The sequence below is a fragment of the Budorcas taxicolor genome, chromosome 5, assembly GCF_023091745.1.
Source record: "Budorcas taxicolor isolate Tak-1 chromosome 5, Takin1.1, whole genome shotgun sequence".
NCBI classification, from domain to species: domain Eukaryota; kingdom Metazoa; phylum Chordata; class Mammalia; order Artiodactyla; family Bovidae; genus Budorcas; species Budorcas taxicolor.
This window is the reverse complement of record NC_068914.1, coordinates 65,924,090-65,940,925: the sequence shown is the minus strand read 5'-3', so window position 1 is coordinate 65,940,925 and position 16,836 is coordinate 65,924,090. Positions and strand designations below refer to the sequence as shown.

The 16,836-nt window shown below is 37.7% G+C and overlaps 1 protein-coding gene across 2 annotated transcripts; it reads left to right on the top strand.

The window, feature by feature from the left end:
• Positions 1 to 521: 521 nt before the first annotated feature.
• Positions 522 to 10,015, top strand: LUM (lumican). Of its 2 annotated transcripts, none has more exons than XM_052640455.1 (3): positions 522 to 592; positions 5,353 to 6,246; positions 9,225 to 10,015. In XM_052640455.1, exons 2-3 carry the CDS (start codon positions 5,373 to 5,375, stop codon positions 9,377 to 9,379), a joined length of 1,029 nt encoding a protein of 342 aa, XP_052496415.1. In that variant the 5' UTR covers positions 522 to 592; positions 5,353 to 5,372; the 3' UTR covers positions 9,380 to 10,015. The 2 variants fall into 2 exon arrangements, with proteins under 2 accessions (XP_052496415.1, XP_052496414.1); XM_052640454.1 differs by lacking the exon at positions 522 to 592 and adding an exon at positions 2,860 to 2,934.
• Positions 10,016 to 16,836: the final 6,821 nt, after the last annotated feature.

Genomic DNA, 16,836 nt, shown 5'->3' with positions numbered 1-16,836 from the left:
TCTTTGGGTGGAATACTGGCAACATGTTAGTTTAGCTCTTCACATGAGAAGAAAAAGATCCAGCTGCAGAACTTGGGGAACTGGTTTCATAGAACTCATCCTTTAAAGGGTATCTGAGATTCATTCCAAATCTGTGGTTCTGTGACTCTATGAATAGCGATGTGTTAGTCGCTCAGCAGTGTCTGACTCTTTGCAACCCCATGGACTGTAGCCTGCCAGGCTCCTCCATCCATGGAATTTTCCAGGCAAGAGTACTGGAGTGGGTCTCCATTTCCTTCTCCAGGGGATCTTCCCAACCCAGGGATCTAACCCAGGTCTCCCGCATTGCAGGCAGACACTTTACCATCTGAGCCTCCGTGGGAGCTCATTCGGAATCAGGTGGGTGAAACAATAATGATGTTCTTCACCCTCCTTGCTGGTCTCAAGTAACAGAGAGAGTCCAGCTGATAGGCTGACGTGGCGACTCAATCGTTTTAACAGAGATTCTGATGAAACCTCCCACATCCATTACCACAAAGGACCTAATCTCCATTCACCGAGTTGGAAAGCTCAAACCTCACCCAGGAGGTCTAACGTGTGCATATGGGAGAATGTGAGTATGTCAAGTACAAAGAAAGAAAGTATTGCTTAGCTAACCTTGTGCCTTTTAAAAACTTTTGCCTGGCTAATATTTATGCATTTTCTCAACTGTTAATAATGTTGCCTAGAAAATATTTTAAACTGATTAAATACCTTTTCCTAGCTCCATCCTGTCCACCCTCTTTCCAGAGGGTGAAGGTGCTCATGATTTTGTTTTTCAACTTACTTGTTAGGTGACTTTCAGTGAATTATTTAGACCTTCTGAGTTCCATTTTTACTTCTCTGAAAATTTGATAATAATATTTATATGGATTTTAAAGCATGAAATTTAAACTTTAGAAATATGTGAACATTTTGAAAATAAAGCATGGAATAAATTAGATACACCACAAATATTAATTTCATTTCTTTCTAATAAGCCTAAGAAATATGCTTTAAAATGTGCAATAGTATCCAATTATTGGCCTCACAGAACTAATGTTATAGAAAAGGTATATAGACAATATCAGCTTCACAATAAGCTAAATTGAACTTAATGCACTTGAACTCTGTTACAGACAACACATTATTGCTCAAAAGAAAAATCCTTGGAATATATAGCTGGAATTTTTCAAACAAAATTTCAGGTTATAGAAGTTGACACACTAAAAATTAATGCTTAGAATTGTTTTAGCTATCTTCTTACAATGAGACATTTAATGATATATGACTGATCAATATAACCTTTTTTTTTCTTGAGTTCGTCTAAGTTTATTTATGTCCTCTATTGTAACACTGGGTTTGTTGGTGGTGTTTAGGGGCTTAGTCCTGTCTGACCCCATGGACAGACCCAAGCCCACCAAGAGCGCCACAGTCCATGGAATTTCCGAGGCAGGAATACTGGAGTGGGTTGACATTTCTTTCTCCAGGGGATCTTTCTGACCCTGGGATCAACCAGCATTTCCTGCACTGCAGACAGATTCTTTACCGCTGAACTACTGGTGAAGACCAATGTAAAACAGAAGTCTTTCTAAAATTTTCTTAAAACATTATGCTACGAATTACTTTACAATTGTATTAGTTACTTCAAAGAAGATTGTTGTGTTTTTAAACTGTTCTCCGACAAAAATGAGGCATTTACACTAATGTGATCATGGAGATTAAATTAATTTTCAAAAGTCTCATAATTTTCAAAAAGTCACATATTTATCTTAAAAGGGAAAATCTTACAATGTGGCAACTTAAAGTATCTGATTCTAAGAATTCCTATAAACATGAGAAAATGAAAAATTTGGATGGAAAAAATCATATAAAAAAGCTACAAAGCTGATACAATCACAAATTGAAATAGACAAGGAATTGAGTAGATCCTCATTTTCTAGAAGCCTGCATCAGGAAATGATAAGGAAACATATGTCAAACCAGGCCTTTGGGAGAATGCAACTTAGCATAACTTTCAGTTTTGGAAAAAAAAAAAATTGCTAGCATGCAATGACAGTGAAAAATGATTACTTTGTGATATCTTTAGTATACATTTATTTTTTTCATGTTCTTTTATGTTTTTTGGCAATAAGCTATAGAATACTATTCCCAAGTAAGGTTTTGGATGAATTCCTAAATTAAATCCACAAAATAAGAAACAGGCAGAATATTACTGATTGGTTCCAGACCTGAAGAGCATAAAATGAGTCTGCTTAACATAAGCAAACTGGAAATGTTGATACTTATCACTTGTATCAAAGTATAAATGAAGCATTTTAATATTTTAGGAACTAATGTAAGTTTCTCTTTTGGCCAAAAATTAAGTTGATCCAAGTAAGTATAAATTCCAAGAGTAATGAGCAAAAAGGATTCAATTCTTCTGAGTATTCTCATTTACATTTTCCTGAAATGGTTTATTCAGTTGATGATTTACGTGACCTTTAGAGGAACATGATAGCTGGCTGAGAGAACTGCATTTAATTGTTGTCACAGCTATAGAAGCAAAGGGCTTTGTAAGAGAAACATTCTCACTGTAGATGCCTCATTTGCAGCAGGACTCCATTTGGGGTTAAAAGCTAGGTTATTTGGGCGGGTTTAGCATGCATCTCTCTCTTACTCCATAGGGAGTGAGCTGGGCTGGCCTTGCTCACCGAGTCCACCTGCACCTCGTTAGAGAGTGTTTGCATGCCACACCACAAGATCCCCACAATGACATAACTCCATTCAGAGACTGGCGTGACTGGGCTGGGTTTCCCCCCACCCCCCCTCAGCTCTTGTATCACTAAGAATCTGGCAGCCAGTTCCGTCTGACAGAGTTTACAGCATATATTGGTGGATTCTTGTCCATAGTGCATCTGCTTTAAGAATTAACGAAAGCAGGGTCGAGACAGTAAGGTAAGTGCTGTTTTAACTATAGCACTGGGGATGCTGATGGTTTGGGACAGTGTTTATTGTAATGAGAACAGAAAAAAAAAATTCCAGAGCAACTTTGCCAATTGCTATTCAACAGCAAATCCAGTTTTGAGCATTTACTTTCACATCTTGCAGAATATACTTTCCATGATTTATGAATTTGAGATACATTTTATACAGTCTATAATGCCTTACTTAGCAAAGGATGTTATAAAAAGTTTCAAGATTTCACTAGAAAGTAGACACAGTGAAACAGTATGGCATTTAAAATGTTTGCTATTTTATCCTAAATAGTTCTATATGTTAGTTTTGTTAGAACTTAATTTGGAACAAAGGAAGCCATTTCAATCAATATTCAAAATATTTTGCAACTGGTATGTCATTATAATTTGTTATGATTTGCTGTAAACACTTCATGCTGTTATAAAACCTGAACAAAAGGATTACTTAATTCTATTTTGTTAATTTTAAAGATTTGCGTTGTGGATGTATGTCTTAAGAAACAGGAACATGTTTTAAAGAAATTCTGGGAAACATGATTTACTCTTTGGAAAAGAGCCTTTTCTTCATAGCCACAGGTATTTGAAAAAAACTAGGGGAAAGTAAAGTGTGTTTTTGCTTCATAATGGAGTCATTATATGGTTACAAACTCTCTTTGAATTCAGAGTCCTTGTTTTGACTCTGCCAAAAAATATGGAAGCATTTTTCATTACTATTCAATACTCACATTATAGTTCCCATGTCTATTTTAGTGTATACCGAATTAAAATAATTTGGACTTATTAATAAAGTAAGACAAATCTTTACAACATTAATATACTGTAATTTATAAAGAATACTACAATTACATTAGCACTATGTAATTGTTCTCATGGCCAAGTCCTGTCAACTAAATTTAATGACTCCGTCACAATCTTAGGGAATAATTTACTAAGAGTCTGGCTACATGTTACATTATGTCTGTTATGAGAGTGATCCTAACAATCTTTTCGAGTGTTTCATCTGCTAAAATTAAGTATTTTATAATTCCAAGTTAAAGCAAAGATGTTTAAAATTCCTGAGAGCAGAAAATCCTGCTTGTCCTAAACTACATAGATCCAAAAGCTTGTACCTTGTTTCTCACAGGAAGAGATTTTATTTTATGGTATCCATTGGAATGTGGATGCTGCCTCACAGAAACAATTTCCCTCCCAGAGTGACCAATTGCTCAGCTATAACTCTTCATTCTACAAAAGCCCAGCTCTTATATCCTATTTTCCTTTACCTACATTGCTGACCCTTTACTTCCCAAGCAATTGAAATGTGCTTCACTGATCCTTAGCAACAGGTACATGTGAAGATCACTGATACAAATTATTTTCAGTGTATATTCCCAAATTGATCCTATCCTACATGGCTCTTAATGCTCAGTGTTTAATGCAGACCTTCCTTAGTTCCCACTCTCTTCCATCTTCATTCAGTGCGAGTGCTAAAACCCAGATAAGCAAACCCTACCTTCTCAAATTTTAACATGAAGGCAGACAAATTGTGAGTGACTGAGAGAAAGAAAAGCTTTCATTCAAAACTTTGAAAAGAATATCATTCTCTACCAGTTAGATCTCTTTCTAGGTTTAAAGCTGTTTAGATTTCGTGACATTTCCTTGATTAACAAACAATAATTTTACTGAAACTAATATACTAAATACTAATTTTCAAACAGAGTTTTGTAATGTGCTTAAAAGTATAGAATGTTAGATAAAAGTTGACATAATATGCACACACCCCCACTTAAGAAGTCTGTTTCCTCTCTTCAGAGTCAACAATAAAGATAGTTCTAAAAGAATTTTCCACCCTCCCCAGCACCCTACCACTACTACCACCATCACCGCCCCCCAACCACTCCCAGCAGACACACATAAGAACAATGTTCTTCCAGACAAAATCACAGATTGCCCATGTTCTCAGGAAGGATCTTTTTAATGAGATATTTTAATGATGTTGGATGGTGGGGTAGAGGGTCCAGTTTACCACTGTCTTCTTCCTTTTGTTTCTTCTGGTTTTGAAGGTATTCTGAAGCTGCGTTCTAACATGGTGGTTAGAGGGCCCCTCCCAGAACCCTTGCAGGAATCCATGTAACTAAGAAAAGGACCTGGAGAGAGGTTGACTGGAACAATTAGGCCTAGCTCGCCCAGAAGGGGGCGCCAGTGCATGCAATCTGTCCTGGAATCTGTTCCCTTCCCCACACATTGTAAATTTACATCCTTATCCTAATCCTTCAAAGCAAATTAACAGACATCATTAGTGCAGTAAAAAAGTACTCTAAAATAATAAAATTTGCATTTTCGAATGCATTTTCTTTCTTCTTAGTGTACTTTTCCTGAAAGAATACTATTTTATAATACATATTTTCACTTTATTTAGGATTCAAAGCATTTGCCAAAATGAATCTAGGTGTGTTTCCTCTCCTCTTGGCATTAATTGGCGGTGCCAGCAGCACCTATCCTGATTACTATGATTATTACGATTTCCCCCAATCAATATATGGGAGGTCATCACCAAACTGTGCACCAGAATGTAACTGCCCTGAAAGCTATCCCACAGCCATGTACTGCGATGAGCTGAAACTGAAGAGCGTGCCGATGGTGCCTCCTGGAATCAAGTACCTTTACCTTAGGAATAACCAGATTGACCACATTGATGAGAAGGCCTTTGAAAACGTAACTGATCTGCAGTGGCTCATTCTCGACCACAACCTTCTAGAAAATTCCAAGATAAAAGGAAGGGTTTTCTCTAAACTGAAGCAACTGAAGAAGCTGCACATAAATTACAACAATCTGACAGAGTCTGTGGGCCCGCTTCCCAAGTCTCTGGTGGATCTGCAGCTCACTCACAACAAGATCTCTAAGCTTGGCTCCTTTGACGGACTGGTTAACCTGACCTTCATCCACCTTCAGCACAATCAGCTGAAAGAGGATGCCGTTTCAGCTGCTTTGAAAGGTCTGAAGTCACTCGAATACCTCGACTTGAGCTTCAATCAGATGACCAAACTACCTTCTGGTCTCCCAGTGTCTCTTCTAACTCTTTACTTAGACAACAACAAGATTAGCAACATCCCTGACGAGTATTTCAAGCGTTTCAGTGCATTGCAGTATCTGCGTTTGTCTCATAATGAACTGGCTGATAGTGGAGTCCCTGGAAATTCTTTTAATGTATCATCTTTGTTGGAGCTGGATCTCTCCTATAATAAGCTGAAAAGCATACCGACGGTCAATGAAAACCTTGAAAACTATTACCTGGAGGTCAATGAACTTGAAAGTAAGTAGAAAACTGTGCCCATGATTGATTGATACTCCCTCAAGGTTTTAAATGCCTAAGTTGTGTGACACAAATATTAAATTGGCTCCAGTTTAAAAAAAAAATGCCAACAAAATATTTCTCTACAATATAGAATTCTAGCTTAGCTGTTTATCCATTATCTGGCTTTTCTTTGGAGTGTCCAGATAAGAAATCATGAAGGTCATATAGAATTTAAACACTCATTTCTTCAGATTTAATGTTCTGGGCTAATTATTTCTGCTGTGTTAACCCTTGATTTTCATCTGTTATTGTTTGCCTCCTTCATGACTTCAATTTGTGTGTGCGTTCGTTTCTTGACAAGACGTAGCTAAGGGGGAAACCAAGACCAGAGGGAACACAGTCATCAGAGACTTTGACATCTCTCTCCTGCTTGTCCCCAGAGCAGCCTGCGTACATTCATGGTCTCCTCTGACATCTTTACTTGGGGCTCAACATGTTGCTGCACTTTCACGACCATCATCTATCTGTGTGTTCCCTGGTGTGGTTGGGGTGTGTAGTCTTCCCAGTGTTCTTAGGAGGACTGTGAGAAAGTTTAAGGAGGACTATGATAAGTGTTTGGAATATAGTTTACTAGAATTACAGAGCCCCTTTTTCTTATATACAATGCTTCACCTCATTTGATTTTCCCATCATTTCTCCTTCCTCTCTCTTACTTCTGTAGTTTGTTTTTCATTTATCTGCTGGGTAGGAGTTTGACCTGATCCACTCGGGCTGTTTATGTACTCTCCTGACCTCCTGGCACATATTTCAATTTAAGCTATAAAGATTTAGATCGTAAATTGACTATTCACCAATATTAACCTTATTTTTTAATGGAAGTCGGCAGAAGAAAAAACCTGTAATTCACAGATGAAACTTTTAAAGTGAAAACTCAGGTGGGAAACACTGATTCACACAGCAAATAATTCTATGTGCAAAATAATCTATTGAAATTGAACATGTGTATATTATAAAACTTGGTCCCCTTGTCCTACTGGCTAAGGATATTGACACTCCTATCAGAAAAAATTGCATTGTGCCTTATTAATATGCTACTTTATAATTCTGCAACACTTCCATGCAACTCCTAGTAGAGTTGGGGTGTTCTCATGAAGGAAATCGTGACTGCCAGCTCTGCAATGCCACATCTTCTTTCTTGCATCTGGAAAGCTTGCCTGTCATGCAATACAGTCAAGCTATTAGAGCTAAACCCTTTGAGTTGTTTCCAGGGGAAAATTTACTATGTGGCAATATATGGTCCCACATTATAAACTTTTGTGGTCAGGAAAAAGGATACTCAGACAAGCCAAAATGCTAATGGAATTTAAGATGGTTGAGGGCTGAAGAAACCCATTAGATTTGGTGGGTGGAGGTTAGCAGGAGAAAGACTACTTCCTACTCTGAGACAAGAAAGGAGAAAGATATAAATGCAAGGGCATTCGAAGGTGGAAAAATTAGTTTTCATTGTATGAGTAAAAAACAAAGAGCCAGTGTAGGGATGCGACAGATGGACCAAGAGAAAAATGCCAGCAGCCTCTCAGTGCCAAGCTGAGACTGAAATTCCAGTGCCCAGCACGTTTAGTCATTTGCAAGTGAATAGTTACGTTTTCTCCTTTCCTTATCTTTGACACTTAGGTATACACATTTCAGGGATTCTTGTCATGTGACTTTGCCTGTGTGTCTTCAACTTAGTTTATCTTGCTGCATAATATTTACACATACCAGTTGCCCACATTGTAAGATAAAGAGAGTTCCTTAATGCTTTTCTTATATTAGGAAATGTACAGTAAAAAATGATTTCTTATTTTTTCAAACTTGCAACTTTAAGCATTAGACTAGTCACAGATCCTCCTAGTATAAAGCAATTTAGAAAAGAGGGGGAAAAAGCACCAATAACTTCAGTACATAGTAATGTGCTAGCACTGTGTGAAGTGCTCGACATACCGTAGTTGATGAAACCTTCATGCCACACAGTGTGATAGATATGCTATACTTAGAATGGGATAAATGTTTCAGAAGGTAAATGGCAGAAACAGAAAACTAATATAGGCCTAGACCCTTGTTTTTTACATTGTTCCATACTTTCTCAGAGGCAGTACTGAAAGCAAAATCCCTGGCATTTGACAGATGAGTAATTTAAGACATCTTAGAGGGAAAGACTGCAGTGTGTTTGGAGTTCAACTGAAGTCCTTGTTAGCTAGAGCTGAAAAATGAAAGAAAAATAACAACATAAAGGACCAGCATAAGGTTACTCTGAAATAGATTTGTGCCACCATAGGCAGTTTCAATGTACATACACGGGTCACGCTATCTAGCAACCATCTTGGTGTCCATTAAAGACTAAATCAGATGTTCATTTGTAGCAACTTTTTGACCCCAGCAGAAAAGGACATGGACTGAGATGGTGGATATTCCATGATTTGGTTTTTGCTTTGGAGTTTTGAATCTTTGTCATGAAGTATGGTTGTTGGAAAACTCTCTAGAGTTCATCTATTTAACTCTTTTTAAGATGCAAAAACTCAAAATCCTTACTCTGCTGAGACTGTTCATGTTACAGCACCCCATCTTAGATTTCCTCAGGCTCGACTTAATATTTCAAAATAATGCTTAGATAACATGATAGGCTCACTGCATGCCTTTCTATAATAAAGTATTTCTAAATCAAGAACTCAAATAATACTAAAAAAGATGTTTCATTAAGAACTTAAGTTCTGTTCCTTCAAACATTAATTGAATCTTCTGACTTAACCATAGGTATTCTTTACTAAATATTATTGGGCTTTGGAAGTCTGAAATATTCCTTTAATAGTTCTAAATTCAAAGATACATCAAATAAGTGGGAAGAAGTGCTATTGGATATTATTATAGTCTTAAAGATTTTCCCTTTTTTTTTAAATGATGGTTTCACGCTCATGTATTGAAAGAAATGATTGAAATGTTTCACTCTAATTTTCCAGAGTTTGATGTGAAGAGCTTCTGTAAGATCCTGGGACCCCTATCCTACTCCAAGATCAAACATTTGCGTTTGGATGGCAATCACATCACCCAAACTAGTCTGCCACCTGATATGTATGAATGTCTACGTGTCGCGAATGAGATCACTGTTAATTAACATCTACTGAGTCCAATTACATTGAGGTGTAGCCTGGAACAACAGTTTATGGTTATGTTTATTTGTGTGTCAGTTTTTATAGTATTCATTTTTTGTTGCTGTTTATTACTTTCATAAATTTCTAATTCTAAGGGAAAATGTTTTGTAAACATTTTACTACTTTTTTAAAAGAGAAGATGAAAGGCAGGCCTATTTCATCAGAAGCACAGACACACACACACACACACACACACACACACACACCTTGACAAGAAACTTAATGCTTTATTTGTAAATTTAGTGTTTTTTACATCTCTACTGTCAAATGATGTGAAAAGCTTTTTACTGGTTTCATGAAAGTCAGTCAAGTTTTAAAATTTCTAAATCTTAACTTAATGTGCCAAAAAGCATGGATTACATGCATATGGATGTCTACAGTCCTGAAGTAAATTATCTCAATGCTCAAATGTTCACATTTCAATGTTCAAATTTGTTTAGCTGAAAAATAGATGGTTAATTTTGAGACCAATGATTCTGCAAAATACTAGACAAAATTTGTGAAACTACATATACTTACAGCAGTATTTTTAGTGTTAAGAATTTATATATACTTACCTAATGAAACTTTTCTTTTCTAGAATTATGTTTCACCCTAAGTCATGTGTATGTTTCTTTTTGATTATTTGCATGTTATGTTTAACAAGCCAATAGCAAAATAAAACATAGCAAATGGCATCACTGTGTTTGATTTCTTGTGAAATTCATATCTCTCCAGTAAAAATAGATAAAATAATATATTAGAATTTAAAAAATCTCTAGCCTGAAATATTTTGCTTATGTTAAATAGAATTTTTCATTAATTAGATTATCTGCTTAGAGCATCCACTTGTAAAGAGTCTTTAAATACATCTTACAATATGTACTTGAAAGTGTGCAAATCCCAGGTGTGTCCTATAATACAACTCAGTTCTGACACCATGTGCCTAAAGATGGGGTCAGATTGTCCAGGCTAAAGGTTCAGTCCTACAGGACTGCCTTCCCTCCCCACTCATATGCCAATTGAAAGCTCAAGTTGTTACATCTTCTTCTGACCAACTGGCTATAAATCAGAAGTTCCCAAGACCCCCTTCTAGACTTGAGGAATATGCTAGAGTGGCTCAAAGAACAGGAAAGCTCTTTACTCACTAGATTATTCATTTAATATAAAATGGTATAATTCAGGAACAGCTAGATAGAAGAGGTGCAAGGCAAGGTATGGGGACAGGGTGCTAAGCTTTCACGCCTTCTCCAAGCATAGGCCGCTCTCCCCAAATTTCCACAGGTTCACCAATCAGAAAGCTGTCCCTATTCTGTCCTTTTGGGTTTTTAGGCAGGCTTCATTTCATAGTCACTGGGCATTGGCAGTTGAACTCAGTCTCTAGCACCCCTGCCCTCCCAGGAGGTGAGGGGGAGGGACTGAAAGTTCAGACTCTCTCAGGGTGTTTTTGGGTCTCTTAGCAACCAGTTCCCCCTTCCCCCTCGCTTAGGTTACCTAAGAGCTTTCCGAAATCACTTATTAACATAACAAAAGATAACTTTATTGCTCTTATTCAGAAAATTCCAAAGTCTTTAAGAGTTGTGAGTCAGAAACCTTGAGGGTAAGAACCAAATATATACGAATGACCAAAGTATATTTCTTGTTAATCACAGTATTACAATATTTAAATCTCACAACTTCCTTAGATATTTGTCATTATTTTCATTCCTGCTGGTTTTACTGATTTATACACAGTAATACTCTATTAAATAAAAAGCAGCTATAAGATCTCAGCAATCACTCATTGGTTGTAAGCAAAAATGGCCAATCACTCCCAGGACTGAAAATGTTGAATATATATAAATGTTTATGAATATGAGATTTAATAGATCAATTTATCTTGAAATCAATATATTTGTAACATAAAGTTAAGAGTTTATAATGCAGAAAAGGATATCCATGTTTCTATACAATGGGGAACCATAAGGCGTATAACATAACTTCTACCTTACCTAGTTAACAATAAAGCATATGTTTGGAGCCAAATGTGCAGTCAAAGATCACTCATCCATGGAGAAGCACAGACATAGTCTCAAAGGAGTCTAAAACGAAGGCAACATTTTTCTAAAGTATTAATACGTTTGAACAGAACATTTTTAGAGAACTCTATCTTCTGGTAAAATGGCTTATCATCAAAGGACCATTATCAACTATCATTATCTGGCAGACTGATGTATGACATGAATATTGTTTTGTTGTTTAGTAGCTAAGTTCTGGACGATTCTTTGCAGCCCCATGGACTGTAGCCCACCAGGCTTCTCTGTCCATGGAATTCTCCAAGCAAGAATACCAGAGTGGGTTGCCATTTCCTTCTCCAGGGTATCTTCCCAACCCAGAGACAGATATATTATGTAATTCTTAAAGTGGTTGACAAGGACAAATTAAACATGAAGTGACATTTCTAGCAGAAGCATCTGAGGACTAGTTAGACCCTGTTTGGGGACAGGCACCTCCCCTTTCTAGAGGCCAAACCCCATCTCTCCAGGGCAGAGCTGGAGGAGGGAAGATACTGTTTGCTCTTTCATGCATTGTGACAGCCTTAGGGAGGAAAAGATATTGGAGACTCTTCATTTGCTCTTCTCTCTTCCCTTCCTCAGCTCCCACACCAGTTTCTGTAATGCTTTCCAACATCTCAAGTGTATAATCAGCATGTTCAGATGCTTTTCTAAATGCAGATTACCAGCACAATGCCCCAGATATGCAGACCTGGTAAGTCATGCAACATGGGATTCCACATTTTTAAGGAGCATAAGGATTCTTATACTAGTGGTCAGCAATACACATCTTTAAAAACACTGAGTTACTGTGATCCAGTCATTGAAATCCAAAACAGCTGAAAAGAAGAAACATCCTCTCTAGGGAAGCAAAATAGAAGAAAGCATGTCATTTGCAGCATACATACATGAGTAACATATTATTTTTTCTGTATTTTAATTTATTTAAGCCCTCATCTGTGAGCAAGGAATAAAAATTGTAATTTAATGAACATAATGTACATCACTTCTGACTCAAAACTAACTCGAGTGGCTTCATAGATTTTTCTTTCCTGCCTGTGCTCCTTTCTCTCTAAGCAAAGGTATTTATCAAGAGAGACAGCTTAGAATTTAGTTTGATTAAATGTTCAGGAAGGTGCCTAGAGGAAGAAGGTACTTAGGGGAAATGGTCAAAACAGGGTGAATTTAAAACAAGAACTTCCTTGACTATCTCACTAACAAAAGTGATTCTGATTTTGTCTCCTTCTGGATAAACAGCCCTATGCGTGGATTAAAGCAATTATGCATGTGAATTATTATTTTTTACTAAGACTGATTCGTTGGAGAATTAATGATAGACTGTAAATAGGGCAGGTACGAGGGAACTGGGGGTAAGGAAAATGAGAAAAGTCCTTCAACATCTCCATTTGAAAATCAATGCTAAGTCGTGCCTTTATGGTGAAAGAGAACTATGATGTACTGGGGTTTTGAGGTTTGTGAGGAATTATCGTGCCCTAATAAGTACAAAAATACAGATGGAAGATAGACCACTAAATGAGCCAGAGGAATGTTGATTTCTTAGTTAAAAGTTCTTCTACTGGTAATAGCTGTTTTCAGAAATACTGGAGAGTTTAAAAGACTGGTTTTATAAAGGACTATGAATTTTTTTCCTTGTGATCTTTTAAGGTTTGGGTTCCGGGTTTTTGTAGAGCTGTAATTTTATCATAATGATGGCCTTAGATTTTTTTTCTTTGGTTGAATTTTGCAACAATCATGTAAACTTCTTTAACATTGTTCTCACAAGTAAAAGTAAATGCTCATTTGAGTTAAAGTGAACTCTAAAGGAACTTTACTACCAGGAACTAAATATGTATATAAAATAACAATGTTATCAAATTTAAGGTAGACATGCTATGCATGCAGGCTCAGTTACTAAAGTTGCATCTGACTCTTTGAGTCTCTGTGAATTGTAGCCCACAAGCCTCCTCTGTCCATGCTATTCTCCAGGCAAGAATACTGGAGTGGGTTGCCATGGCTTCCTTTAGGGGAGCTTTCCAACCCAGAGATCAAACCGGCATCTCTTAAGTCTCTTGCACTGGCTTTATCATTAGCTCCACCTGGGAAACCCAGACATGCTCTGCTGCTGCTGCTACTAAGTCGCTTCAGTCGTATCCGACTCTGTGCGACCCCATAGACGGCAGCCTACCAGGCTCCCCCATCCCTGGGATTCTCCAGGCAAGAACACTGGAGTGGGTGGCCATTTCCTTCTCCAATGGATGAAAGTGAAAAGTGAAAATGAAGTCGCTCAGTCGTGTCTGACTCTTAGCGATCCCATGGACTGCAGCCTACCAGGCTCCTCCGTCCATGGGATTTTCCAGGCAAGAGTACTGGAGTGCGGTGTCATTGCCTTCTCCGAGACATGCTATAAGTACATGAAATAGACAGAAATGATTTTTTTTAAATATCTTGCTGGATATATTTGTTCACTCACTCATGCATTCAGTAGATTGTGTTTCCTAAAAAGGTATAAAAAAACTGAACTGCAACACATGGAAGGAAAAGTAGAAATTTAGACAATATAAAGTGAGTGAGGTCCTATGTGTCTTCATTTCACTTTGTTAATCCCTGCTTTCCACTTCTACTGTGTAGGTGTAGTTAAAACTACACGGCACTAGCATAAAAGCAGATGCACAGCCCAACTGAACAGAATGGACAGCCCAGAAATAAACCCTGGCACTAAAGGCTAAATGGTTTTTGACAAGAGTGCCAAGACTGTACAATGGGGGGAAGAAACAACCCCTTCAGAAAAGTTTGCTAGGAAAAAAAAAATAATAATAACTGAACATTAACATGCTAAAGAAGAAGCTGTACTCGTATCTTATACCATACATAAGAGTTTACTCAAAATGGATTAAAGATCTAAATATAAAATATAGAACTGTTAAACTCCTAGGAAAAACAGGGGGAAAGTTTCAAGGCAATTAGGTTTGGCAATGATTTTTGATTATGAAAAAAAATTGCAGACATCAAAATTAAAACATAGATCAAAAGGACTACATCTAACTTAAAAGCTTTTGAATGTCTAAAGAAACAAGCAGCAGAGTGAAAAGGCAACCTATGGAATGGAAGAAAATAACTGCCAATCACGTATTTGATTAGAAGTTAATATCCAGAATACAATAGGAACTTCTACAACTCAACAGTGACAAGAACAAATCTCCAAATAGTCTAATTAAAATAATGGTTGAAATAATAGACGTTTCATCAATGAAGACATGCAAATAACCAATAATCACACTAAAAGATGCTCAACATCACTAGTCAGTAGAGAAATACAAAAGAAAACCTCAATGAGATACTACTTCAGTATTAGGATGGTCATTTTCAAAACAACAGGAAAAAAAAAGTCATTGAGCATGCTGAGAAGTTGGAATACTTGTGCAGTGGGAATGTAAATTGGTAAAACTACTATGGAAAAAACTATGGAGGTTCTTCATACAATAATATTTAATGGTATATATTATATATACCATTATATATCTAATATATACCATTATATATACCAAATATATCTAATACATACCATTAGATAGCATTGTATGAAAGACAATTTGAAAAGACCCTGATGCTGGGAAAGATTGAAGGCGGAAGAAGGGGACAACAGAGGATGAGATGGTTGGATGGCATCACCGACTCAATGGACACGAGTTTGAGTAAACTCTGGGAGATGGTGATGGACAGGGAGGCCTGGCGTGCTTTGCATTCCATGGAGTCACAAAGAGTTGGACATGACTGAGTGACTGAACTGACTGAACTGAACCTAATACATATTTTATATCTTAGATTTTATCCTCTCAACATTCCTACATATTTGATATATCATAAAATTACAGTGAAGAAACTGAGGAACAAAGAGTTAAACTAATTTGCTAGGATAATAAACGATATCTAGAGATTTCTCAAGACTGCAAACTAGAGAGCATCCTTTCTTCTTCTCTTACTCTTATACTTCACATTCAGTTCATCAGAAATTTCTAATGAATAAGCCACCAAAGTACATACCAAATCTCTCCATTTCTTCCCACCTCCACTTCTACCTCCCTACTGCAAGCTTTGCTGGTGGCTCAGTCAATAAAAGAATCTGTCCGCAATGCGGGAGACCTGGGTTTGATCCCTGGGTCGGGAAGATCCCTTGGAGGAGGGCATGGCAACCCACTCCAGTATTCTTGCCTGGAGAATCCCCACGGACAGAGGAGCCTGGTGGGCTACAGTCCATAGGGTTTCAAAGAGTCAGACATGGCTGAGTGACTAAGAACACAACGCAAGCTTCAGTTGATCTGGCCTGAACAACTGCAGTGTTTCTAACTAATCTTTCAGCTCCCTCTCTTCTGCTATGGGTTGAATTCAGTTCAGTTCAGTTCAGCTCAGTCGCTCAGTCATGTCCGACTCTTTGCGACCCCATGAATTGCAGCACACTAGGCCTCCCTGTCCATCACCAATTCCCAGAGTTCACTCAAACTCATGTCCATAGAGTCGGTGATGCCATCCAGCCATCTCATCCTCTGTTGCCCCCTTCTCCCCCTGCCCCCAATCCCTCCCAGCATCAGGGTCTTTTCCAATGAGTCAGCTCTTCTCATGAGGTGGCCAAAGTATTGGAGTTTCAGCTTCAGCATCAGTCCTTCCAATGAACACTCAGGGCTGATCTCCTTTAGAATGGACTGGTTGGATCTCCTTGCTGTCCAAGGGACTCTCAAGAGTCTTCTCCAACACCACAGTTCAAAAGCATCAATTCTTCAGTGCTCAGCTTTCTTCGTAGTCCAACTCTCACATCCATATATGACCACTGGAAAAACCATAGCCTTGACTAGACAGACCTTTGTTGACTAAGGTCTCTGCTTTTTAATATGCTGTCTAGGTTGGTCATAACTTTCCTCCCAAGGAGTAAGCATCTTTTAATTTCATGGCTGCAATCACCACCTGCAGTGATTTTGGAGCCCCCCAAAATAAAAGTCTGACACTATTTCCACTATTTCCCCATCTTTTTCCCATGAAGTGGTGGGACCAGATGCCATGATCTTAGTTTTCTGAATGTTGAGCTTTAAGCCAACTTTTTCACTCTCTTTCACTTTCATCAAGAGGCTTTTTAGTTCCTCTTCACTTTGGGTCCCTCCAAATATTCATATGGTGAAATACTAATCCCTAGTACCTCAGAATAACCATATTTGGAGGTCCAGAGCCTATATTTTCAACCACTTCTAGTACTGTTCCTATCAGGTTTCCAGAGTTAGTTCTAGTGTGAGTTTCTTTGCTTCAAGGGTCAAAACATTGCTGAAAGATTTGGGCTGGGTAATACCCAAAGAAACTTTCATTCTAAAGCCCCTCATAAACTAGTAGATTCCTTGGCTTAAAATAACCTATTCAGAGATTAC

What these genes read in the sequence shown, in the direction of transcription:
- LUM (XM_052640455.1), top strand. Translation starts at nt 5,373, where the DNA reads ATGAATCTAGGTGTGTTTCCTCTCCTCTTGGCATTAATTGGCGGTGCC. An exon ending in GGAGGTCAATGAACTTGAAA is followed by an intron (nt 6,247 to 9,224) that starts GTAAGTAGAAAA and finishes CTAATTTTCCAG; the next exon opens with AGTTTGATGTGAAGAGCTTC.